The 26,437-nt window shown below is 43.2% G+C and overlaps 2 protein-coding genes across 6 annotated transcripts in view; one reads left to right on the top strand and one right to left on the bottom strand.

Annotated features, from left to right (window-relative positions):
• Nucleotides 1–11,568, bottom strand: part of agbl4 (AGBL carboxypeptidase 4) — a 599,711-nt gene extending 588,143 nt beyond the window's left edge. Inside the window, exons 1-3 of one of the 2 annotated variants that reach the window (XM_088349263.1) lie at nt 11,513–11,568; nt 1,315–1,384; nt 94–216 (exon numbers count right to left, since the gene is read on the bottom strand). In XM_088349263.1, the coding sequence (XP_088205389.1) occupies nt 94–216; nt 1,315–1,357 (166 nt within the window). In that variant the 5' untranslated portion in view covers nt 1,358–1,384; nt 11,513–11,568. Of the gene's footprint in view, nt 1–93; nt 217–1,258; nt 1,385–11,512 lie in introns of those variants that run through there. The other variant, XM_088349262.1, reaches the window with a different exon arrangement.
• An 8,906-nt stretch (nt 11,569–20,474) lies between these two features.
• elavl4 (ELAV like neuron-specific RNA binding protein 4) overlaps nt 20,475–26,437 on the top strand; it is a 139,188-nt gene continuing 133,225 nt past the window's right edge. For 3 of the 4 annotated variants that reach the window (XM_088349830.1, XM_088349832.1, XM_088349831.1), the window contains exons 1-2: nt 20,475–20,940; nt 21,402–21,542. In XM_088349830.1, the coding sequence (XP_088205956.1) occupies nt 20,893–20,940; nt 21,402–21,542 (189 nt within the window). In that variant the 5' untranslated portion in view covers nt 20,475–20,892. The remainder of the gene's footprint in view (nt 20,941–21,401; nt 21,543–26,437) is intronic. The other variant, XM_088349833.1, reaches the window with a different exon arrangement.

A 26,437-nucleotide genomic window follows, 5' to 3' on the forward strand; every position in this document is an offset into this window, starting at 1 on the left:
TTATATCAGCCTCCATTTGAGAGTGACGCCGTATGCCGCTTGAATGAAAACTAATTGAGCATTTGTTGAAGAACACAGCAGCTCGCTACTCACCGCTCTCAAAGCAAGCATCAAAAAGCAGATGTCCTTTTCTTGGAGATCCAGAGTACCCCGGTGGGCTCAGTGTCAGCTTGTTGACGTTTCCTACCAAGGCCTCCTCGCCTCCAGCTTCGTTGCCTGTGCAAAGGGAAGAAAATACTCGCTTGTATAAGAAAAGGCATGTCAAACATACCACCCGCGGGTCATACATAATAATTTAGCCTTTGAAGTATTATTTATCAAATAATTTAATACATAGTAACGTCAGACATAATATTTAAAATGATCACAATGATCTGACAACAGAACAAACCATTTTACTTGGAAATATTATTTGTTCACTCTTTTGAATTATTCTTTTTTTTAAATAAACTTTATAATCTGACTGTTTGCAGCTGGAAAAAAATGTACCTGATTACATTGAACACATCGTTTTGAACGTGGTAGATTTACTGGAAAGGTCTGCTATACAGAATCATTAAACAAAATTGTAACAAATAAAAACAGTTGAATTAAAACAAATTACAAGTCACCTGGAACGATTGTAGTTTGAAATATCCGTTATATCAAATAAACCGAGATAAGATATAGATAAATCTTAAAAAAAAATCACCAAAAAATAATTACCGTGAATGCAACATTTATGATGGAAAGGAAAAAAATGATCTAAAATAATACCTTGTAAACTTGAACGCACCATATTGAATAAAATAGTTATGGTGGAAAGCACAGTTATATAAATGAACAGCTTTTTTTATAGAAATGCTAGGAAATAAGACTTTATCCTAATGAAAGGGTGATATAAAATTGTGTAAAAAATACCACGCGTGATCTTGAGCGCAGGCTTTCGCTTTCAAGGTCTGATAACAAACACCAGACACGCGGAGCTAATTAAGGTATAGCTAGCCTAGCTTAAACCGCCACACGACCACCAAACCTACTCAAGTAAACAAAATACTGTTAAAAAACATAAGGTGTACTAGTAAATATCCTTTGATTCTTTTGTGACGACTATAAAACGACTAAAGAAGCTATTGACGAAATTGGCGTCCAGCATGCAGGTGACATCACTCTTGTTTACATTCCTGCTAGCTTAAAAAGCGTTAGCCTGCTAATATGAAGTAAGGCACGTCAAAATGAGGCAAGGTGTCGTGAGTTGTTTCCCACTCTCTGTACACACCAATTTGGACGAAGACGAGCGAGAAAAAATAGGTAAGGCAGCTCATATTTACACACCGGGCTCGGCGTCTTTCACGGGAATCTCCATCTTCCTTTCCATTCTTTCGCCGACGCTCTGCGGCTGTTGCTATGGTAACGCAGCAGGAGAGGATGAGAGGGAGGTGGCCAGTAAAAAGCGTGAATCAGAATGAGTTTGGCCCCCAAAATATTAACTCATACAATGCCGTTTCTCTCAAATGGACAGTGCTAGCCAATTTTTGTCATTCGGCTCATTTTCGAACACTTAACAAAAAAATGAAGTTTTGTAGACATAGGACATATCAAAAGAAAGCTTGAACCCTCATCCTTCTTTAAAAAAGGGTATGTTTCTAGCGTCTACTATTGTTTATTATTCAGCATTGCTAAGTTTCTAAAAACACATTTGTTTCAAAGAGAGACTCTACATTTCAAGCAGAACGTTGGTGCTTATATTTTCACAATTGTGATACTTGCATTATCCAAGCATGCTTTCCATAAATTCAAGGGCATTTTGCTTGCAAAATATTTATTGCAAGAACACTAAATTTAGGCATTAACGATGCATGAAATTTGCAAGAACTTGTTAGCGACGATTGTTTCCAGTGATGTAATCATCCGATGTTCATATATCTCATCTCATCTCATCTCATTAGCCGTACCGCTTATCCTCATTAGGGTCGCGGGGGGCTGGAGCCCATCCCAGCCATCTCCAGGCAGTGGGCAGGGGACACCCTGAACTGGTTGCCAGCCAATCGCAGGGCACACAGGGACAGACAACTCATTCGCTCATTCCATGTTCATATATATATATATATATACATATATATATATATATATATATATATATATATATATATATATATATATATATATATATATATATATACTGGACTGTCTCAGAAAATTAGTATATTTTGATAAAGTTCTTTATTTTCTGTAATGCAATTAAAAAAACAAAAATGTTATACATTCTGGATTCATTACACATCAACTGAACTATTTCAAGCCTTTTATTATTTTAATATTGCGGAATTTGGCTTACAGCTTAAGAAAACTCAAAAATCCTATCTCAAAATATTAGAATATCATGAAAAAGTATACAAGTAGGCTATTCAACTAATCACCTGAATCATCTAATTAACTCGAAACACCTTGCGAGGGTTTCCTGAGCCTTAAAAACACTCAGCTTGGTTCAGTAAACTAAATCACTGCTGATCTGACTGCTGTCCAGAGGACCATCATTGATACCCTCCATCAGGAGGGTAAGACACAAAAAGAAATTTCTCAAAGAGCAGGCTGTTCACAGAGTGCAGTTTCAAAGCATATCCACAAAAAGTCTGTTGGAAGGGAAAAATGTGGCCGGAAACGCTGCACAACCAAGAGAGATGACCGCAGCCTTAACAAAATTGTGAAGAAGAGCCGCTTCCAGAATTTGAGGGAGCTTCAAAGACAGTGGGCTGAAGCTGGAGTCCAGGTATCAAAAGCCACAGTTCACAGACGTGTCCGGGAAATGGGCTACAATAGCCGTATTCCCATGGTCAAGCCACTTCTGAACTCAAGACAACGGAAGAAGCGTCTGACTTGGGCTATGGAGAAGAAGCACTGGACAGTTGCAGAGTGGTCAAAGTCCTCTTTTCAGACGAAAGCAAGTTTTGCATTTCATTTGGAAGTCAAGGCGCCAGAGTCTGGAGAAAGGCTGGAGAAGAGCAAAATCCAAGTTGCTTGAAATCCAGTGTGAAGTTCCCACAGTCAGCAATGGTTTGGGGAGCCATGTCAGCTGCTGGTGTTGGTCCACTGTGTTTCATCAAGTCCAGAGTAAATGCAACTGTGTACCAAGAGATTTTAGAGCACTACATGCTTCCATCTGCTGAAAAGCTCTATGGAGATGAGTATTTCATTTTCCAGCATGATCTGGCACCTGCCCACAGTGCCAAAACCACCAGTAACTGGTGCACTGACCATGGCATCACTGTCCTTGATTGGCCTGCTAATTCCCCTGACCTGAACCCCATCGAGAATTTGTGGGGTATAGTTAAGAAGAAGATGAAAGACACCAGACCTACAAATGCAAATGAGCTGAAGGCCGCTATCGAAGCATCCTGGGCATCAATAACACCTCAGCAATGCCACAGGCTGATTGCCTCCATGCCACGCCGGATTGATGCAGTAATCCGTGCAAAAGGATTCCCAACCAAGTACTGAGTGCATCAATGGACATTTTCAAATGTTTGATTTAGTTTTGCTGTTATCAAATTATTTTTTTTACTTGGTCTGTATTCTAATATTTTGAGATAGGATTTTTGAGTTTTTTTCAGCTGTAAGCCAAAATCAGCAATATTCAAATAATAAAAGGCTTGAAATAGTTCAGTTGATGTGTAATGAATCCAGAATGTATGACATTTTTGTTTTTTTAATTGCATTACAGAAAATAAAGAACTTTATCACAATATTCTAATTTTCTGAGAAAGTCCAGTATATATATATATATATATGAACATGGAATGAGCGAATGAGTTGTCTGTCCCTGTGTGCCCAAATATGATCTCACATTTATTGACTCGATAGAAAAAGACTGATAATTACTCGCTTGAAGACCATTCATCCATCCATCCATTTTCTTCCGCTTATCTATGGTCGTGTGTGAGCCACTTCATCCAGTTCATCTGGCGTTCCTAGGCCAGCCTAGAGACATAGTCTATCCGGCGTGTCCAAGGTCGTTTCCATGTCCTCCTGCTGGTTGGACATGCCCAGAAAACCTCTCGAGGGAGTCGTCCCGGAGGCATCCTTATCAGATGTCTGAGCCACCTTATCTGGCTCCTCTAAATGTAGAATAGCAGCGGGTCTACACTGAACTTCTCAGCTTATCTCTAAGGGAGTCCCCATCCACCACACGGAGGACACTCCTTTACAGTACCCCCAAATAGACCTTACCAAGGAGGCTGAGAAGTGTGATTCCCCTGTAGTTAGAAGACACTCTTCGGCCCCCTTTCTTAAAAAAGGGAACAACCACGCCAGTTTGCCAGTCCAGAAGTACTGCCCGGATGTATATGATGTTACAGAGACATGTGAGCCATGACAATCTCACAACATCCAGAGCCTTAGTGGACTCTGTGAAGATCTCATCCAGCCCTTGGGTCTTGCCACCGAGGAGCCTCAGTGACTTCAACCCAATAAATATTAGAGCCCACCTCAGAGCCCCTAGGCTCTGCTTCCTCAGATGAAGAGGTGTTGGGTGGATTGAATTTCCTCGTAGCTGTTCGGAAGTCACTTTCCATGGACTCTCCAAACAACTCGTTTGCCCTGATTTTCGCCCCAGCAACTGCCGAAGCTGTATTCCGCTTGACCCGCCGATACCTGCGAACTGCTCTCAGAGTCCCACAAGCCAGGAGAGCCTGATAAGACTCTTTCTTCAGCTTGACGGCATCCCTTACCGCCAACGACCACCAAAAGGTCTGAAATTTGTAGGCACCGACTACCTTATGGCCACAGCTCTGAGTAGCCGCCTCAACGATGGAGGCACAAAACATGGTCCACGCAGACTCACTGTCTCCCGCTCTCCTCGGAACATGGGCAAAGTTCTGCTGGAGGTGTAAATTGAAACTCTTTCTGACAGAAGATAATGCTTGAAGTTCCCAAGAGATATTTGCAACACATTCGAGTCTGCCAGGTCGAACCGACATCTTCTCCCACAACCGAAGCCAGCATATACATCAGTCAGGACCCGTCCCCCCTATCGAAGGGAGAAGGAGGCTACCCTTTCTTCTACTGGGGTGAACCACAACGTACAGGTGCTATGCAACTAATATGCCCACAGCAGCTCCTTGCCTCTCGCTGCGGGAAAAGAGTCAAACCCTTTTTGAGAGATCTGGTACTCGAGTCCAAGCTGTGTGTGGTGGTCAGTCTAACTTAAACCTCTCAACCTCACACACCAGCTCAGGCTCCTTTCCTGCCAGAGAGGTGACATTCCATGCCCCAGAAAGCAGTTTCTGTAGCCAAGGACCCCTCTTTTGGCTGCTACCCACACCTCTCATTAGACCATATTTTTATTTTCTATAAAAGTACTAAGACAACTTGGTCGTGTCTCCTCTACTTCTCCATAATGTGTGGGAAACATTGGAGAGCTTAGCCATAATTGGTCAAATGGCTCAAAATGTGTACAGGCTGTCCTTAGTTTTCTGAACGATAGCAAGACCATTGAGGTTTGTTTGGGTTTCGCAGTACTTATTTTGAAGTTTTGGACCTCTTAAGCAAATCGTGGCTGCCATTTATGTACTTGTTTGCACCATTATTGGCCAAACATAACATTTGTCTGATGTAGCATTTGTATATTTATTGTTGTTTATTATAGGTTCTAATGTGTACAGTCAATTGATATTAATTTTATTATGATCATAAAAGTAATAAGTGATGTATTTTTCTTAGCGAAGGCATATGTGACATTCTGTGTTAGTACACTTGTATAATGTTTAGTAGTGACATAATTCCACATAATAAACACACCCATAATGGTATGCACGTTCTGCAAAAAAACAGCTATCATGCATACTTAATTTCAATATAAACTTTTGTCTTATTTCCCATTTATTTTGTTTTATTTCCCATTTCACGCTGCAGTTCCCCTGTTGTTGCAGCCCCACCTGCATTTTTGATGGTATATTTTTAAAGAAAGCCAATCACTGCAGGCCACGCTCGTTGTGAGTCATTCTGCAGATTGATTAAAGCTGCTAGTTTTCTAGGCAATTGGCGCATAGATGTCATCAAGGCCAATCAGGCCTGGTCTTATTCCTTTCCCATTACAAAGGCTGCACCTGATTAAGTGCATCAAATGAGCGGCCAAGCAAACTCCCGCAGCAAAGTGGAACGCCGGCGCTTGCTAATTTGCCGCTTGTGTAACCGGACCAAAGTAATAGGACGGCAGACAAGGCGATAATATTTTCTGTGTGTTCTGTATTCGATGACCTGCATCAAAAAGCCGTAGAGCAGATGGGTCAGACTGATTACTTCTCAGATGACAGCGTGAGAATACAAATCTGCTGTGAAAATTTATATTAAAATAGAGAGAAAATTGAATGACCGTCCTCTATGCTATGTCATTGTTTTTAACGCAGTGCCAATTAAAGGGCTCTACGGTGGCACGGTCGCTCATTTCACAAGAGGGGAGATTGAAATTGAATTATGAAACATGAGGAGAATATCTTAGATGTGCTGTATGTTTCTCTTGTTTTTGTGCTCTTATCGAATTGCGGGACCACGTTTACCATAATATCCTGGCTTGTCTGCAACAGATAAGGTGACTCTTGAGAACCCAACAGGAACCTGATATATTGGCTGAGATTTATAGTGTAAAAAAGGAAGTATAAAAGGAAAAAATGACAAAAGACAGATTTGTGGTGATCCTTTTTAAACAGTATATTACCAACAATAATTTAATGCAGAAAATGAATTAATATTTGGAAAAAGAAAATGTATTATTCTACTTAATTATATTTGCATGCATTTTTTCTTTCTACAGTGAACATCCAAGCGACTTCATTTTCAACTTTTTTTTTATAATAAACCTCATTCATGTCGAGCAACTCAGTGTCTCACAACAAAATGTTCATTAACAATATATATGATATAAGGAAACACATGTAAATATAACATGTTAAACTACATAAATAAACATGTTTGAAAAAAAAAGATTTTTTTTTTGTATTTTGTAAGGGAAAATGCGACAGTTTGTAAGGGCATGGAGCACACTAAATTTTGGGGACCCATAGATTTGTTGGGACCCATAGATTTTTGAGCATGCGAGTCTCCGTGACCCATCACTTTTCAGAGGTAAAATGAACACTGGATGCACGGTGACCGAGTTTTCCCACGGATAAAATTGTGCTTCTAGAGAATAATACCCCTGATGACTTGTTTTACCTGTATGCTAGATTTAGAAAAAAATAACACCAAAAATCAAATATGTGTGTCTTATTTTGTGTCAGTAATTACATAAAAAGCGCCAATAAGCATATCACCAAAAACTAGTTTTGGAGTGACTATAGCTTGGCTTTATTCATTATGCAGTTGGATAATAACATTAATGGGCAAGATCTGTTGTGCCTCGCGAACATTACGGACAGGTAGAGAGAAGACACAACCAAGTTGTGCTACTACTACTTTAGAAAATATAGGGAGAAGTAGACAGGAGACACAACCAAGTTGTGCTACTAATACCAGTGTTCATTTTACCTCTGAAAAGTGATGGGTCCCAGGGACTCGCATGCTCAAAAATCTATGGGTCCCAACAGAGATCTATGGGTCCCCAAAATTTAGTGTTATCGCGGTTGAAATTGTAAATCGGTATCAAATATATAATATAAATCTATATATTCATTCAATTTTAATCATCACAGTTTATTGGTAATACAAATCAGTTATCACTTTAAGATTTTTCAGTTCACAACAATATTGTACATTATACAAAATATTATTGCTGAAATAATTATATGAATTTATATTTTCATTCAGTTTTAATCATAACAGTTAATTGGTGATGCAAAGCAGTTATCACTTCAGATTTTTCAGTTCTCAATATTGTACACTATACAAAATAATATTGCTGAAATATTTATATATTCTTGCAGTTTTAATCATCACAGTTAATTGGTAATACAAAGCAGTTATCACTTCAAATTTTTCAGTTCATATATTCTTTGTGGTTTTCTGTCCCGCCATAGTTGTAATGCCTTCTCAAGGTCCAATCCATTATCATCCTCCTCATAACGTAACCAGGAATATAATTTAGTCCATTTTGGCAGAAAATTCCTTTTCTTGCTCGGAGTATTATTTTGTATATTTTCTTTCGTAAAATTGTTCGCTTTAAAACACATGTTTTCCTTGCCTTTGCGGTCTTTGTAAGAATTTCTGCGCCGTTTTTTCGTGCCGGAATTATTGCCGTTGTAGCCACTTTCTGTGTTATGTTTCGACTTATTACCGACACTGAAGAAATTACCAATTTTTTGTAGATTTTCACCTAATACCAACTGTTTTTTCGGAGGCATACTTCTCTTTCACTCGACAACCGCCACAACAATGACGTCATCTCGAAGCAACGAGATCTCGTTTGCCGAGATTGGTGCGAAACCAAAACAACAATGGTGGATGGCGGATTTGCCTGACGAAAAATTTGGAGTGCGGTAAATCTTTGTTTAAAAAAAAAAAAAAAAAAGGACCGTAAATTCCGGACTATAGAGCGCACCTTATTATAAGCTGCACCCACTACATTTTAAGAGGAAAATTATTTTGTACTTACACAAGCCGCACCTGTATATAAGCCGCATGCGCCCACATTAAAAAATGTAACACAAACACAAAATTAACCCAAACCCGACTTTAAGTCCTTCGATTGTAACTGAATGTCCTTCATTAAAGTACACAGTCCAAAAATCACAGCCGGCAAAATGAACATAAAATGATACCGGTACTTAAGGTTTGATGCAGACATGCAGAGTCCGGGTCCCGTTGAAAGTAATCCAGGGAAAAAAGTGTATATTTCCAAAGGTAAGGGTGGGAAAAATATATATCCACTATTATCCGCCTCGTCCACAAACACGTCACACCTTTACTCCACTTCCCGTCAGCCCCCGTTTTTTTTGCCCTGTCTTTTTGATTCGCCCATGCAAAACATATCAGAATAAGTCTCTAAAAAAATACATTACAAAAATATACAGTTGCAAATACATATTATTCATAGTTACACATATTTAAAAGAAAGGCGATACACCGAGAGAGTTTTCAAAGCTTTAATAATAATAATATAACTTTCATCCCAAAGCAACATGCTAGCAACACGCTCGCAAGACAGTAAACGGGTCTGTTAAAAAAACATACCGTACTTGTAAAAATCACGGTAAACGGTCTTCATCTTCCTCCTTAGAACTGAAGCTATCAAAGTCGTCTTCCTCAGTGTCAGAAAGAAACAGTGTCATATAGACGTCGTCCCAGGCTCCCGCAGCCGGACTCATGCTGTCACTGTCGCTGGAACTTTTATCCACTCCTGATTCTGTGCCCTCCTCTCCGTCACGCAGCAGACCGGCTTTTCGGAACCCGTTGGTGATGGATTTTTTGATGCTGCCCCACGCTGTCAGGATCCATTGGCAGACTATCGAAAAAGTTTCGCATGCGGCCAGTTTTAGTGAAGTTGCAGTCTTCCTCGGCACATATATTCCACCGGTCTAAATCTTACGTTTTGGACTCGAGCGCCGCTGGCAGCCGTTAGAGAAATTACATGAATTGGCCGCACCACTGAATAAGCCGCAGGGTTGAACGTTTGGGAAAAAAGTAGCAGCTTATAGTCCGGAATTTACGGTAATCGGGTAATAATGACAATTTGGTGTCAAAAACGTTGCGTCCCAGGGACGCACGTTGATTTGACCCAATACGTCCCCAGCAAAAATTATGCGTCTAGGACGCAGGGACGCGGGCAAACAAGAACACTGTAATACTATAGAAAATCTACAGAGAGATATATAGGAGACACAACCAAATGCTGCAGCTACTTATTCCCAAAATCTACAGAGAAGTAGAGAGGAGACGTGACCACGTTGTGCTCCTACTTTTATGGAAAATTACGAAGAGGTAGAGTCGAGACTTGCCAAAGTTGTGCCAGTACATCTGTAGAAAATGAAAATGCATTGTGATGAGGTGCTTTCTGCCCCATAGTCATTATGCATCCTTGATAAAGTATATAATCTCTTTGTCATAGATAAGAATAGAAACACTTTCACGCACAGCGCTTAAGCTCCCTGCCCAAGGTAAACTTTGAATGCACCGTTTTCCTGTCAAGATGTCTGCAAAAAAGCAGAAAAAACTTAATAAAAACACCCAGCACTAAGATCAACAATCGGATGAAGTGAAGGGAAGTCTACGCAGTAGTCTTACTCGTTTTAATTATCTCTCAGGAGAGCACATTCTATACATACTTATCTCATACATGAGCTTCATATGTTTGCAGACATCTCAGTGAAGTTGTTCAAGATGCACAAACACGTTTTAAGTATTTCCTGGAAATGGAAGACATGCCATACCTTTCCTCAGAGGATATCAAAAAGCCCTCTGGGATGCTCTCGCTTCTTTCATCACATTCAAAAGACCTATCTTGGACGGACTTTGGCACGATTCTTGTCAACAATGTTGAGTAGAACATTGTGTGTGGATCGTTGCTCACCTGGGGTACATTACAGACTTGTAGGAGGGTTACCCCATGTGAGTTCCTATTCTAATGTGTTTTATGTTTTCCGTTTTGTTTATTTCACAATACAGGGGGTTTGTGATGTCATCTTCACTGCACAGTCATCTCAAATCGGCCTCCCACAGAGATAGATAAAATCAGGTGGATAAAGTGAACGCTCGTTTATGGCTGTTAATTCTAATGGTAAAATGTATGTTTACATAATAATTATATGTCACAATCACCCGGATCGAGAACACCTGTGTTCAGGATTTGGCGCCAACAGCCAGGACAGCTGATTGGTGCACCTTGTATATTTAAATCCCCAGCTAACACTTTGTTTGATTGTACTATGCGATCTGTTGCCATCTGCTCAGAAAGCCCGTACCTCCGACTCTTTGCCTGCCTCCTTTTTTTCTACCTGATCTCCGTTGCCGACCCGTTTCCGAATCTGCCTACGACCTGCCCTGCCCGCCTGACTCCTGATCTCTCTTCCGAACACAACGACGCCCTTCTTCTCCAGCCCCAACCAACAACACGACGACTACGCCTGTCCGCGACCATTCCCACCAAGCCTCCACCCGCCCGTCAAGTCTCGACAATCCGTCAAACAACGGATCGAAGATTCACGTCTTGTCATTCCTTCCTTCCAATAAAAACCAAGAAATGAGTGCAAGTGATCTCAGTTTTCCTTGCATCCTGCCTGACAGAACAATCGAACCACATCATGAGATCAGCGCACGTTTCTCCGAAGGAAGAACCAAGCAACTCAGAGCCTCCTTCCGCTCTACAACGACTACAATGGACCGAGAGCGCCGTACAAAAATCCGCAAGTGACGTCGCCACACTACTACGCCAAGTCCAACAGCAACAAGGTCTTTTGCAACAGCAACAACACCTCTTGCTACAAAACCAACACCAAGTAGCGAGTCTGTCAGAGCAACTGTCAAACTTACTGACGTCACCATTCCCGCATTCTGTCAACCCGTCTCCGAGCACATGAACACCCTCGCCGATTATCCCATTGCCTACCTCGCATGTCTCCGAAGCGGCAGAACCGCGCGTGGGCGCACCCGAAAAATTTTGCGGCGACCCTACCCAAGTTCGTGCCTTCCTCGTAAACTGTCGACTCATTTTTGATCTCCAACCCAGAAATTTTCGATCCGAAGGAACCAAGGTAGCGTTTGTCATAAACCACATGACTGGGAAACCGCTGAGTTTGAACGGGGATCGGTGGCATGTTCATCGTTTGCACTATTCTCCCAGGAGATCTTGAAAGTATTTGATACTGGGTCTGCCTCATCTGACGCATCACGCTCCCTGCTCAACATTTGCCAAGAAAAACGTTCGGTCGCCGATTACTCCATTGACTTCAGAACACTCGCTAGCCAGAGTAATTGGAATTAGGAAGCGTTAGTGGACGCTTATCTCCACAGTTTGGCCGATTACTTGAAGGACGAATTGGTGTCCCATACTCCGCCTTCTACCCTCGACGAAGCCATTGCACTGACGGCGCGAATTGACCGTCGGGTCCAAGCACGGCGACAGGAGAGGGGAAGAACCATACGACTCCCGACAAATTCGCCCAAAGAGCCAAGTGGGTTCCAAACGCCCCGATCCCCGATGACAGTTACTCACGAAGCCATGGAGATTAATCGGGAAGCGCTATCGGCCGAGGAGCGCCGGCAGCGGGTTTCTGAGGGACTTTGTCTTTATTGCGGCGGCAAGGGGCATCGAATCTCAACGTGTCCGTTAAAAGGGGGGGCTCGTCGGACAACGGAGGCGTCCGATTGAGTTCTGCCCTTATCCCGTCCTCCGAAACCTCTCGACCTTCCGTCGAGGTGCATCTCTTGATTGCTGGTTCCCCACAGAGACTTTCCGCGCTAGTGGATTCCGGGGCCGAAGCTAACATTTTGGACTTCTCCCTCGCCCACAAACTCAAGATCCCATTGAATTCCCTCGCTACTCCTATCACCGCCCGAGCACTAGATGGCCGTCTTCTGGGCACAGTTACCCATGTTACCTAACCAATGGAGATGAGACTTTCTGGCAATCATAGAGAGCAAATTCGGTTCCACCTGCTCCCATCCCCCGGCCAGCCACTCGTTTTGGGCCATCCATGGCTGGTACGGCACAACCCTCACTTTGATTGGCGTTCGGGGACCGTCATGGAATGGGGCGTTGAGTGCCATCAAACCTGTCTACGTTCTGCATATCACCCCGACCGACCCGTGGCTTCCAAGTCTCCTCCTGACGTGTCCAAGGTCCCTGCCTGCTATCACCACCTACGGGAAGTTTTTAGCAAAGCCAAGGCCACTTCCCTTCCTCCACATCGCCCCTATGACTGTGCTATCAACCTTCTGCCTGGCTCTACTCCCCCGCGGGGTCGTCTCTATTCCCTTTCTGCACCTGAAAGACAGGCCATGGAGGAATACATCTCGGAGGCCTTGGCAGCCGGAATAATTCGGCCATCCTCTTCCCCGGCTGGAGCTGGGTTTTTCTTTGTTGGCAAGAAAGATGGTTCTTTACGACCGTGCATTGACTACAGGGGTCTTAATGACATAACAGTTAAGAACCGCTACCCTTTACCACTGCTCGCCTCCGCCTTTGAACTGCTGCAAGGGGCCACGGTGTTCACTAAACTGGACCTCAGAAACGCTTATCATCTGGTCCGTATCCGGGAGGGAGATGAATGGAAAACGGCCTTTAACACTCCCACGGGGCACTACGAATATTTAGTCATGCCTTTTGGTCTCACAAACGCCCCCGCCGTCTTCCAATCCCTTATCAACGACGTGCTGCGTGATGTGCTCAACAAGTTCGTGTTTGTCTACTTGGATGACATTCTGATTTTCTCTAAAACCCTGGAGGAACACACGCAGCACGTCCAACTTGTCCTTCGACGACTCCTGGAAAACTCCCTCTTCGTTAAGGCTGAGAAGTGTGAGTTCCACGCCCAAACCGTGTCATTCCTGGGGTATATCATCGCGGAGGGGAGATTACAGATGGATCCTGCAAAGGTGTCGGCAGTCACCTCCTGGCCTGTCCCCACGGATCGCAAGAAGCTCCAACAGTTCTTGGGTTTCGCCAATTTTTACCGACGATTTATTCGGAACTATAGCACGGTAGCGGGTCCCCTGACGGCTCTCACTAGTCCCAAAGAGACATTCAGATGGTCTCCTGCGACCGATAAAGCATTCACCACCCTCAAGGCTCGATTTTCGACGGCTCCCATCCTCCAAGTACCTGACCCGGGGCGTCAGCTAGTTGTTGAAGTGGATGCCTCGGACATAGGAGTTGGGGCTGTTCTCTCTCAAAGGTCGACCGAGGACCAAAAGATGCACCCCTGTGCATTCTTTTCACGTTGCTTATCCCCTGCCGAACGCAATTATGACGTGGGGGATCGTGAGCTGCTAGCAATAAAATTGGCCCTTGAGCAATGGCGCCACTGGCTGGAAGGGGTGCCAGTTCTGTTCCTAGTTTGGACTGACCACAAGAATCTTGAATACATCCGTTCTGCTAAACGTTTGAACCCGAGACAATCCCGCTGGTCACTCTTCTTCACCCGTTTCAACTTCACCCTTTCCTACCGCCCCAGGTCCCGCAATGTCAAGCAGGATGCCCTCTCTCGCCAGTTTCAAAAGGAGGACAATCATACCCAGGGTCCGACAGCCATCCTCCCTGAGTCCCGGTTACTGGCCACTCTCACCTGGGACATGGAGGACCGCGTCAAAGAGGCCCTCCAAGACCAAGCAGGCCCCAGTATTTGTCCAGAGGGGCGGCTATTCGTTCCGGAAGCCCTACGGTCAGAGGTCCTTCAATGGGGGCACGACTCTTGCCTCTCCTGTCACCCGGGTGCTACCCGCACCAGCAACTTCCTGGCCCGACGTTTCTGGTGGCCCTCATTGGCAAAGGATGTTCAGGAGTACGTCGGGGCTTGCCAAACCTGTGCCCGGCAGAAGGCTTCGAATCGACCCCCTGCCGGATTGCTTCAGCCATTACCAGTCCCCAGCCGTCCTTGGTCCCACATCTCCCTGGACTTCGTTACTGGGCTGCCTGCCTCGGAAGGGATGACAACCATTTTGACGATTGTGGATCGGTTTAGCAAAATGGTCCACTTCGTGGCCTTGCCCAAACTTCCGTCCGCCAAAGAGACGGCGCAGGTGGTCCAGCTGCATGTCTTCCGCCTCCATGGAATCCCAAAAGACATTGTTTCAGACCGAGGTCCCCAATTTGCCTCGGGATTTTGGAAAGAGTTCTGCCGTCTCCTGGGGGCCTCGGTCAGTCTCTCGGGTTCCATCTGTAATCTAATGGACAGTCTGAACGCGTCAATCGAGAACTGGTGACGGCTCTCCGCTGCCTGGTTTCCCGTGAGCCTCTTTCCTGGGCGCAACAGCTGGTATGGGTGGAATACGCCCACAACTCCCTTGTCTGCTCCTCCACTGGCATGTCTCCCTTCCAGTGCGTCTATGGCTACCAGCCACCCTTGTTCCCCAACCAAGAGGAAGAGGTTTCCTGTCCGTCAGCTCTTGCAAATGCCCGTCGCTGTCGTCGCACTTGGGCTCAGGCACGGGCTGCTCTTCTTCGGGCCGTCCAAAGTTATTCAAAGGCGAAGAAGAATTCCGGCTCCAATGTACCAGGTGGGCCAGCAAGTATGGTTGTCCACCAAGGACCTTCCACTCCGGGTGGAGTCCAAGAAGTTGGCTCCCCGATTCCTGGGACCGTTTCCGGTGGACAAAATTATTAGTCCGTCGGCAGTCCGCCTGCGCCTGCCCAGCACCATGAGGGTTCACCCGACGTTTCATGTTTCCCGCATTAAGCCTGTCTGCCAGAGCCCCCTGGTCCCTGAAGTTCCTTCCCCCCCAGCCCCTCGCTTCCTGGATGGTGACCCTATCTACACCGTGCGACGTCTGCTCCGCTCTCGTCGTAGAGGACGTGGTCTCCAATATCTCGTGGACTGGGAGGGATATGGCCCGGAGGAACGGTCCTGTATCCCCACCCGGCAGATCCCAGATCGCTCGCTCATCTCCGAGTTCCACCGCCAGTATCCAGATCAACCTGCTCCTTGCCGAGGTCGTCCTCGGGGTGTCCGGCCAATGACTACATCTCCGCCTGAAGACGACGATGGAGCATCGGTCCGCTCAGAGGAGTTCTAACTGGCCAGCCTGTCGGATTATGTTCCTGCATGTTGGATTATACTTTTGCCTGTTGAATTATACTCTTGCCTGTCGAAATAAGTTTTTTTTCCCTTTTTCCTGGGGACTTCTGGAGCCGTCCCTTGAGGGGGGGGTTCTGTCACAATCACCCGGATCGGGAACACCTGTGTTCAGGATTTGGCGCCAACAGCCAGGACAGCTGATTGGCGCACACTGTATATTTAAATCCCCAGCTAACACTTTGTTCGATTGTACTATGCGATCTGTTGCCATCTGCTCAGAAAGCCCGTACCTCCGACTCTTTGCCTGCCTCCTTTTTTTCTACCTGATCTCCGTTGCCGACCCGTTTCCGAATCTGCCTACGACCTGCCCTGCCCGCCTGACTCCTGATCTCTCTTCCGAACACAACGACGCCCTTCTTCTCCAGCCCCAACCAACAACACGACGACTACGCCTGTCCGCGACCATTCCCGCCAAGCCTTCACCCGCCCGTCAAGTCTCGACAATCCGTCAAACAACGGATCGAAGATTCATGTCTTGTCATTCCTTCCTTCCAATAAAAACCAAGAAACGAGTGCAAGTGATCTCAGTTTTCCTTACATCCTGCCTGACATTACATTAGATTAAGGAATAGTAAAATAGTTATTGTTTATGCTTAGCCAGAGCTACACAGAATTGGACTCTACAATGCCAGGCCTAACAAAAATGCACTCTGCCAGAACCCGCTCAGACCAATAATCAACCAGGGACAGAGCATTATTGCCGCATGTGTTGTATTTTTAGCAGAAAGAACAGGCAAAATAAGATCCATCAGGCATGACAAAAATCTTCTGGCTTGGCCCCGCTCTCAACAATAGTCAACTGGGGATAATGGATTACAGCGCAAACAGTGCAGATCATTTAGGTGGACCACCAAAGCACGCATCAGCGGCCTTAACAGAAGAAAATGTGCTCTGCTGGAACCTGCTCTCAGCAATAGTTGACTGGGATATGGGGACGCGGGCACAACCGTAAATTTCATTTTTGATGGATCAGAACGTCACGACTCCCAACATAAGTGCCTTCTGCCGTTACCCTCTAGCAGCAATATGAGATTGAGGATAATGTGAGTGAGATGACTGCAGTTCATTTTAGGTGGTGTACAATAACAGCTAACAAAAGAGCTGCTAGGCCCAACAAATGTGTGTTCTGCCAAGTCCCTGCTTGCAGCAATGTACTACTGGGGAGACTGAATCGCAGACTCCTGAGTGCAGTTTATATTTTAGTGTAAAGTAGAGCAAAAATTCACCTGGCCTGACAAAAATGAGCTTTCCCCACTGGTATATGCGACCAGTGATGATGGACCACAGCTGCGCGAGTGCAGTTCAAGTTTTGGTGAATAGAACGTCAAAAAAGCTGCCAGGCCTGATAAAAGTGTGCTCTGCAGCAAGATGAGTCTGATGATAATGGATCACAAAATATTTTTCAAGACACAATGCTCTGAGGACACAAAGTACAGAGCTGAGACCACAAAAGATGAAGCACAAAGTAAAGAGGGATAACAGTAACTTTGAAATTCCGTATAATATGACTGGGGCATCCATTAGGGAATGGAAAAGCCTTGTTAATGTTTCCAAAAGGACTCTTACCATTGGCGTAGGAGGTAGTCATGCAAAAATCAATACCATGCACGAGTGGCAGCAAGTTAGGTGGTTGCGAGGGCAGGGGTGGGGTGGGGGGTTGGGGTCGCCTCGGTTGGAACCAGCCATCAGTACACAGAGAATCACTATGGTGACAGCAATCAGAGAGCTTAGGGGAGCGAGGCGGGGTCAGAGAGGAAGACTTGAGAGGCAGCTGACTGAGGAATCAAGACTCACTCCGGATGATTCATCTGACAGCTCAAGCTCACACCCAGCCCCCTCCTACCCAGGGCATTGCCGGGCCACTCCTCCACCCCCTGAGACCACCAGCTTAGGAAGACAGGGATTTGGCCGCCAGCCCTTTTCCTGAGACAAGAGAAATATGAGCCAATGCCAAGACTTTACAAGAGTCAGATGATATGTTTGTGAATTTACTGTGTAATTTGTTTTGCCTCTACTTTTAATACCCCGCTGATACCCTGCCACGAGTCATCTGTCCCTTTAAGCATTGTGGTGGCATCGCTGATTAAATCTTGAATATTTTCCAATATATTGCCAATAATCTCTGCAGTATAACAATGCCACCATTTTTTTAATCAAACCTTTTATTTGTATTGATCTAAACAAAAAAGTGAGACTGCTGCTGCATCAGAGATGAAGCTTTGGCTATACCTGATCTTATGGATTAATTAAAATACAAAAATAGTATTTTTAAAAAAGGGATCAATGATAAGTTTTAGGCTGATAGTTAGTCGACGGATAACGGACAACTATGGCGTCACAATTATCGTCCTGATAGAAAGAAAAAAAATTGTCATGCGTGCCAGCACCACTTTTTAAAAAGATTTCAAGCATTTATGTTCCTCACTAGAATGCATTTTGATTTTCTATAGATTTTGTAGTACAATTTAGTCTTGTATGCGCTTCCCGGAAGCTTTCATAACCCACTGTCATGGCGCTGACGATACCCAAGGGGGTTTTCGGCAAACTATGCAAATGCGCGGCGAGGATAAGCGGTGAAATACGTCTATGTGGAGTCGGGCTTTTTCTTTTTTTTTCTACTTCTGCATTCTTACACTAGTTCTCCTCTCTCCCTGTAGATTGTCTATAGATTAAGTAGCACAAATTGGTCATGTCTCCCATCTACCTATCCATAGATATTTTGTAGATGAAGTAGTTCAACTTGGTCTTGTCTCTTTACCTCTGTAGATTTTCTATATCCAAAGCAACACAACTTGATCGTGTTACCTCTCTACTTCTATCTTATTTGCACAAGGCACCAGAGAGCTTGTCTGTTATAGTTATTATACACAAAAAAGTAAGTATTGACCAATAAAGTCAGTTTCTTGTCTCCTAAACACTAGATTTTGGAGACATGTTGACCAAAGATGAACAAATGTTATTGGAATTGTAAACATATAAAGATAAATGATGACAAACAACATTAAAATAATTTGATTTTGATTGTGTTTTATTATATAGTACTGTATATGAAATGAAATGAAATGAAAAAAAAATGTATCAGTCTCCAGAAAAAGGATGTTATCGGTATTGGTAGGAAATAGTTATGATATCTAGTATCGCAAATGCCAGATTTTTTATTTTCTAAACAAATTTTGGAGATTTTGATTTTAGATCATGTAGAAATAAAACTTCAATGCCCTTCCTCTATCCACGATTCAGTACAATTTTAAACTGTCCATTTTTTATGTGAATACATTTAATTCATTTGATTCATCACTCAGCCCTAATATGCCCAAGAATTAGTAATGACAACCGAAGAACACTATACTGCAAAATGGTACGCCATGTCCGATGGTCAATAAAACCCCATTAACTGGCCTGGTCTTACCATTTCAATTCTTTAATAGTGAAAGCGGAATTCAAAGCACAGCCAGAAAATCACTGTTGGTAATTACAAAGCTTGTTATATAGCACCGCTGACATTAGCGCTACAGAAGATGATAGCACCAATTACTCCAGCAGCATGACCCCTATTAAGCGCATCTATTGTAAAACAGCCTTTTTATTTCAGCCTACTCCAGTCAAGGTTCAAATTGTCTGAGTCACAATCTTATGTTTTGTTTTTATATAAAACACCAAGTTTGGGAGGGCTTTTGAACATGATAACAGAGTCATCCAGTGTTTGGGTTGTTTTTCTCACATTTGGGGGTATTTTACAGAAATCTACATCGTTTTGGTGGGGCAACAAACTTTTCTCAGATTTTTTTCTAACGAACCAATGTTTTGCTCCACAAAAGATGATAGCTCCAATGATCAACATTTTAACTTTACGGTGTTACGTTTCTCTCTCTCTCTCTCTCTCTCTCTCTCTCTCTCTCTCTCTCTCTCTCTCTCTCTCTCTCTCTTTCTCTCTCTCAATATATATCTTATTTAATCATTTTCATGTACATTACACATAAGTAGTATTCACTATATTCTTTTGTGATGTGTTTTAACGTTTTTATCTTAGGTACCAGGGATATCCCTCAATATATGGCAATTTCACTTTGTGATGCTCGTCTCAGAAAGGATTAATATGATATCCCGGGGCTCTACTGTATTGTAACAACCTTTAATTTCAGCTTATTCCTGTCAAAGTTCAAATTGCCTGACTCACGATCTTGTGTTCTGTGTTTTGCTACCTTCCCGGACATGTGACTGGCTGCTTTGTCACGGCCATGCCACACCCTGCTGAGTGAGAGGACAGCCACCTGACCTTGACGCTCTTATCAGCCCATCCCTCTCTTAGAGGTAGCTTTCCTTTCATTTTGAATTACCCTCTCGTATGAAAAAAAGAAAGGAAAAATGCATTCCCAATGCGTAATCCCTTTTCCACATTTACATTCAGTTCCGTTAATTAGATAACACAGCGGAAAAACGTTCGTCCTCACACCACAAACCGATCCTTTTATCCTCGCCCTCGTGTTTTCACGCTCCACCGGGGAGTGCTTCCATAAGTGCAAATGTTCCCTCGCTGTGTATCAGACCCACACACAAAAAGAGAACCAAACGTATAGGAGTGGTGGAAAAGGTGGTGGTGCTGTCCATGGTGCTGGAACAGTCTTTCCACCTTGTGGTAGCGCCGGCGAACTGAAGCCGCATCTTTTTGCAATATGCGAAAGAAGGAGGGAGGGGGAAGAGAAAGAGAGACAGGGAGAGGGCAATGCGGGGAGGAGGAGAGGGCGGGAATGCAAAAGAGACGATACAAGGAGAGAGAGCAAGCAGGGAGGGGAGTTTAAACTAAGTGCTATGTTTTGGGACAGCTAATCTGCTAGCGAGCAGTTTGAGGATCGGAGCGAATTGTGCCAGCCAGTGTGCGGGGGACAGATAAGGCAGCACGCCAGCCCGCCCAGCCTAGCCGATTGAATTCCCGTTTTGATGTGCTGACTCCTTGGAGACTTCAAAATATATATATATTGACTCAAGACCTTGCGCCAGGGATCCTGGACTGAAACATTATTACAACGACAGCAAGCCGGGCGCATCTGAAAGACAGGGAACAAAAGAGACAGAGAAAAAAAAAGGACTTAATTGTGATTTTTTTTTCTGATTTTTTTTTGTTTTTTGCTTCTGGGACTGATTCCCACTGAAAAGAGGAAGGAAGCGAGCTGACACCTGCAAAAAAGTCTCCACAATGTTCGAAATAAGCCGGACGCTCAATGCCGCTTTGCTGAGCAATGAGGTAAAGTCATTCATTTTATTCATTGTTTTATTCCTCCTCGCTTCACCTGTCTGCTATTCAGTCACGTGTGTGCATGTCCGCAAGATTCATCATTTCACGTACGGAGATTCCGTGAGCTAGTGCCCATACTTGACTTCACAGTTACACCAACCCCAACCCCATTCCCCCCAACCCCTTCACATTGCAACACGGATCGCTTATGAACCAGGGCTAAACCATGCTTATAAGTTTGAGAGCTTGCGTGCTTTTTTTTTGTGTGAGAGCAACCCACCCCCCGAAAAGTACTGTTCAATAACCCCCTCGTTTTTATTGCTTCCTTCTTCACGCACATTCCCTCCATCCTTTTAATATTAATCATCATCCTTCCTACCTGCTGTTATCCGCCCTCCACCTCCTTCTTTTTTCCTCCCACGTCAATGCGTGAGCGTGTGTGTGTGTGTGTGTGTGTGTCCTGTGAGCAGCATCTGAAGATGATGGCGAGGTACGGGCAGCTCTCGGGTCTAGCAGCCAGTGGCGTGGGCTCCGTCCCCGAGTCGCACTCGCCGCTATTTCCCAGGGATCTCCCGTCATCGCCCGCCCAGACGGGCTACAGGTCATCCCTGGTAAGAGGATATAGACAGAGCACTGTATTCTCCATAAACAAGTCTCCCATCTTTTTTTTTCATTTTTTAAATCAGCAAGGGGTATTCTGAGAGAATAAATCAACAGTAAATATTTACACGGTTGTTCAATTATCCTCCGCCTCTTGTGTTTAGTCTATGCCAGACAGTTATCGAGGGACTTTAAAGTGTTAGTATGTGGGAAAATATTTACGCGTTAGCGTGGCTGCATGGCTAAAATCATGTTGTGGAATTTTGTATTGCTCTCATACGTATTTTTTAATGAATATGCTAAAGCGATCTACTGTATGGAGAGTTGCGTTTGGACTAAAGTAAGCAGCTGCAGTTAGTATTGTTATCCAGCAGGCCTAAAGATATTAATAAACTGTTGTATGATATTTTTGATTTAAGTTGTAATTGATTTATTGGGAGGGGAGGGTTTCTTTGTTTTTGTTTAGCCTGTAATTCGAATAGCATGCATGATATGTAAGATAATTTATTATAAATTAAACACATTTATATATTGTAATCACTTAGCATTCTTAATACAATCATATATGTATATATAATATATATATATATATATATATATATATATATATATATGTTTGCTTTGTAATGTGCCCAAAAGTGATGGGCGTCGACATTAGCACACATGTGTATATATATATATATATATATATATATATATATATATATATATATATATATATATATATATATGGGGGTTAGCCTTGTACAAAAATCCCTAACACTGTGGGTGCTTCATAAGTCCCCCCCTCCCTTTAAACTGGCTCAGATCCACACCCCAAAGCTTCCCGGAAGCTTTCATAACCCACTGTCATGGCGCTGACGATACCCAAGGGGGTTTTCGGCAAACTATGCAAATGCGCGGCGAGGATAAGCGGTGAAATACGTCTATGTGGAGTCGGGCTTTTTCTTTTTTTTTTCTACTTCTGCATTCTTACACTAGTTCAAAGCCATCTGTCTTTTTTGTTGTCCAAAACACCCATTAAGACGCTCGGTGTTATCTGCCGTTTGCACGAAGCTGCCGGCCCATGAATGATTTCTGGAAAGTAGTGTGGGTAATAAGTGGGATTTATTCTACAGGAATGATTGGCGTGTTCACATATTTGCTGGAGGCAAGGCGAAATTCAAGCCGGGCGAGCTTTGAGTTATAAAATCACTTTAAATTATATATGTGATTAGAAAAAAAGGGTGGGGTCTGACAAATGGTCGGTAGATAACTTACCATGGTACTTTGTTACTATCTGTAATGCTTTGTGATTATGCCACGCATGTGTACGTGCGTGTGCATGTGTTTTTTTCCTGTGTGTGTGTGCGCGGCCACGCATAATTACCCGGTTTAAAGAAGAACTGTCTTGATTAATGGTATTGCCATTAAGCTTGGGGAGCTCATTTGCATGCATTAGATAAATGCACTGGAAAAGTCTGGTCGATTTTGTGTTTGAATCTTCACATCCAGTTTTGAACTGAATTCTAGTTCGTTTATATATATATATATATATATATATATATATATATATATATATATATATATATATATATATATATATATATCCCAATATATATATATATATAAAGTATGTAGACTATACGAACATAGGTATAACCATTTAACAATATTTATGCACCGTACATATATAACGATTAAATTTAGTAATGCACAACATTTTATCATATATAAATATATATATATATATATATATATATATATATATATATATATATATATATATATATATACCATAATCATGATTCATTTTTGACAGCAAAATGTTTCTACACATCCAGAATGACTCAATGGCATAACCTTAGACAAAGGCAATGGAAAGGAACGCAGGAAGGAAAAAAAAATCTGAATTGCAAATCACTCCATATTTCAGTCACCCCAGATTTAATTTTCAAGAAAGCCACATTTAAAAAAGCTGCAGTGCGCCGTGCTTCCCAGCTGAATGTTGTTCATTTCTCGAAAGCTCCGCTGATTGCCCCGCTGCAGGCAGCTGACGTTCTCGATGTGACACCAGGCTTTGTTTGGCAACTCTCATTTTTCCCTCTGTTTCAACATTTCCCGCAGAAAAAAGGAAAAAAATCGGTTGGATGCTCGGATGGGATGCATTTTTAAAGAACACACTAAAATGATAGAGGTCATTCCTTATATGACGATTACAATTAGCCCGTTCCATCTGCTGCTTGATCAGGGATGGGCAAACTATGGATCCCGGGTCATTTACTGCACTTCTGGATATTTAATCCATCCCGCTGAACAAAAATAAGTACTAAAATTGGGGGGTGGCATTCGCTCTGCAGGTAGAGCGTTCATCTTGAGACTGAGAAGTTGCGGGTCTGATTCCCGGCTCCTTCAAGTTAAATGCCTCGATAAGAAGGTAGTTGAATAACTGTCACCGTTATCAATGTGTGCGTGTGTCTGTGAATGGGTAAGTGTGAAAAACATTGTATAGTTCTTTGGGAGATCTCTATTGATTTTAAAAATGCTATATAAATTCAGACTATTTACAAGGGCTCCATTATTTCACTGTTTTTAAATTCAGCGCATAGCTCAGTTGGAAAAAAAAACATTTCGAAAATTGAGTAAATGTTTCGAAGGACTAGGAAAATTGCATGTTTATTTGACATTTTTAATATTTAAAACAGATGTCCTGATAAAAAGATAATTATTACAGCCTGGTTCTGCCTCTTAAAAATCTGCAAGGACATTGTAGATTTTTAATTTGTTTTAACTCATGCAAAATCTGACGTGTTATGTCCGTATCGTGCTATGTGTGCTTGTGTATAAATCATATTTGCTCTTGTGTGCGAGGGAACACATAGATGCAGGGACACTACTTGGGGGGCTAAAGATTTCACATAGCCTATGTGTGCCTGTGTAAATGTGCCGGCCACCAGTGCTGCAGGGAGGGCCATGTGATTAGCAGCTGAGCCTTACGTCCCTTTGGGAGCCGTCACGACAGAAAGGAGCAGGTGTCTGCAGGCTCGTGAACACGCACACGTGCACGCAAACGCACACACACGCCAACACGCCAACAACACACGCCCAACACGCAAACAAACATGCCACACGCCACCATTTTCCTCTTCTGGGTCGACATTCGTTCACACTTAATTTAGCACATACACTGGGCGTGGCATCGTTTGGGTTTTGATACTAAACAACGTCAGCTTTGTTGGTTTGAAACTGTGTGGTGAGAAGATAGTTTACTCAAAAAAAATTGGAGGTGATGAACAGTTTCGCCAAAGTTTTATCTGCAGAATATTTTGGGCACGGATGACTTCTGACAGTTCACAAGTGAGAACACCTTACAATCACACTTATACTGAAAAGACGGTTCACAAACCACAACTTAAAGGAACAATATATTATTTGTGTGCCTCCTAGTGGTAGAAATAAATCAATATTAAATTTTAAGCAAATGTATACGAACTATCATGTAAACATGATTTTGAATAATCATAGGTAGAGAATTTTTTATTTAATTTTACAAAAGCAGGATGGCCCAATCTCCTTGGGCGAGGTTGTTGGGGCTGTGGTTTGTTGAAAAAGCACTTGGGAGCCACTTGGGAGTGCGAAAGAGCCACATGGCCGCATGCACCTCCAGAGCCGTTTGTATACGATGTGACAACATGAAGAATCAAAGGCAGGTCTTACACTTGGATACACAACCAGATTTTAACAAAATTAGGGTTATTGACTCACAAAACGGTTTGGGGAAGTGGGGGGTGACGTCCCAAAAACAAAGGTTCTTCTCAAATCGGAGGTAGGCTTCAGGTTGTAGGTGCCAGTGAGAACAATTGTTAAAATCATTGTCACCAAAAGGTCAGGGTTCCGCCCAGTCCTGACTTCTCTTTACTCTAAATAAAACGGAATCCCTATTCTTACTTTCCCCAATAAGATTCAGCCACCAGCTGCTTACCTTTGAGCAGGGGTATCAAAACCTGTTAGTAAGCGGGCCACTTTTTCTAAGCTAAAAATATGGGAGGGCAGACAATTTATTCTTAAATTCTTTGAACAGTCTAATGGATTCACCCTCCGTGAAAGTTTTGCAGTGTTACTCCCAAGTAGGTTGCCTTTATTGCATTGCAGGTTCTTGTGATATGTTGTTAAAACAGCTTCCAGTTGCTTCACCTTTTCAAGGTGTTTGTTTCAAGTTAACTTTTTATAGCCAGCATTTTTGTCTGGCAGTGCCTTTTGATATTAACGGCGAAAGTATCTTGGCAAATTAGGCAGACGCAGTTGTTTAGGATTTTGGTAAAAATACTCAAATTTCCACTTGTCCTGGAAGCTGCAGCCCTCACAAGCAACTTTCTTAGTCGCCATGTCGGAAATGGGGAAGGCTAAAATCTCATAAAGCCACAGGTAAGGTGGCCAAAGGGCTACTGCCATCATCTGCTGAAATGGTGATTATTATATTTTTTGCACATATATATTTTATACTGCGGTCGATATTACTGGTGTGTCATTTATTATTCATTTTAAGATGGAGACCGCGGGCCAGTAAAAATTTGGTCACGGGCTGTAACTGGCCGAACTTTGGCCATGCCTTTCCTAGAGGTTTTGGAGGGACTTACACCCTCGCCTCCCCAGTTTTGTGAGCTCATCTTCTCTCTAGGGAGCTGTCCTTAAATACAGCTCCCTTAATAATTAGCTGGTTGGCCTCAGCTTTGACCACTCCCATGTGCCAATTGGTTGCAAGGCGTGTACTGGGAGATAATGGTGGTTACAACATCGCCAAATGGGAAAGGATGTGTCAGCCCACCCATACAGCCTGCCTTGTGGGGTGGGACCTTGGGTTTCCACTACAAATGGATTCATACTACCTGTTAAATTCAAAGCGTAACACTCTGAAGTATTTGTTATG

The sequence above is a fragment of the Urocampus carinirostris genome, chromosome 12 (genome assembly GCF_059441175.1).
Source record: "Urocampus carinirostris isolate Australia breed hairy pipefish chromosome 12, RoL_Ucar_1.0, whole genome shotgun sequence".
In the NCBI taxonomy this organism is placed as follows: Eukaryota; Metazoa; Chordata; class Actinopteri; order Syngnathiformes; family Syngnathidae; genus Urocampus; species Urocampus carinirostris.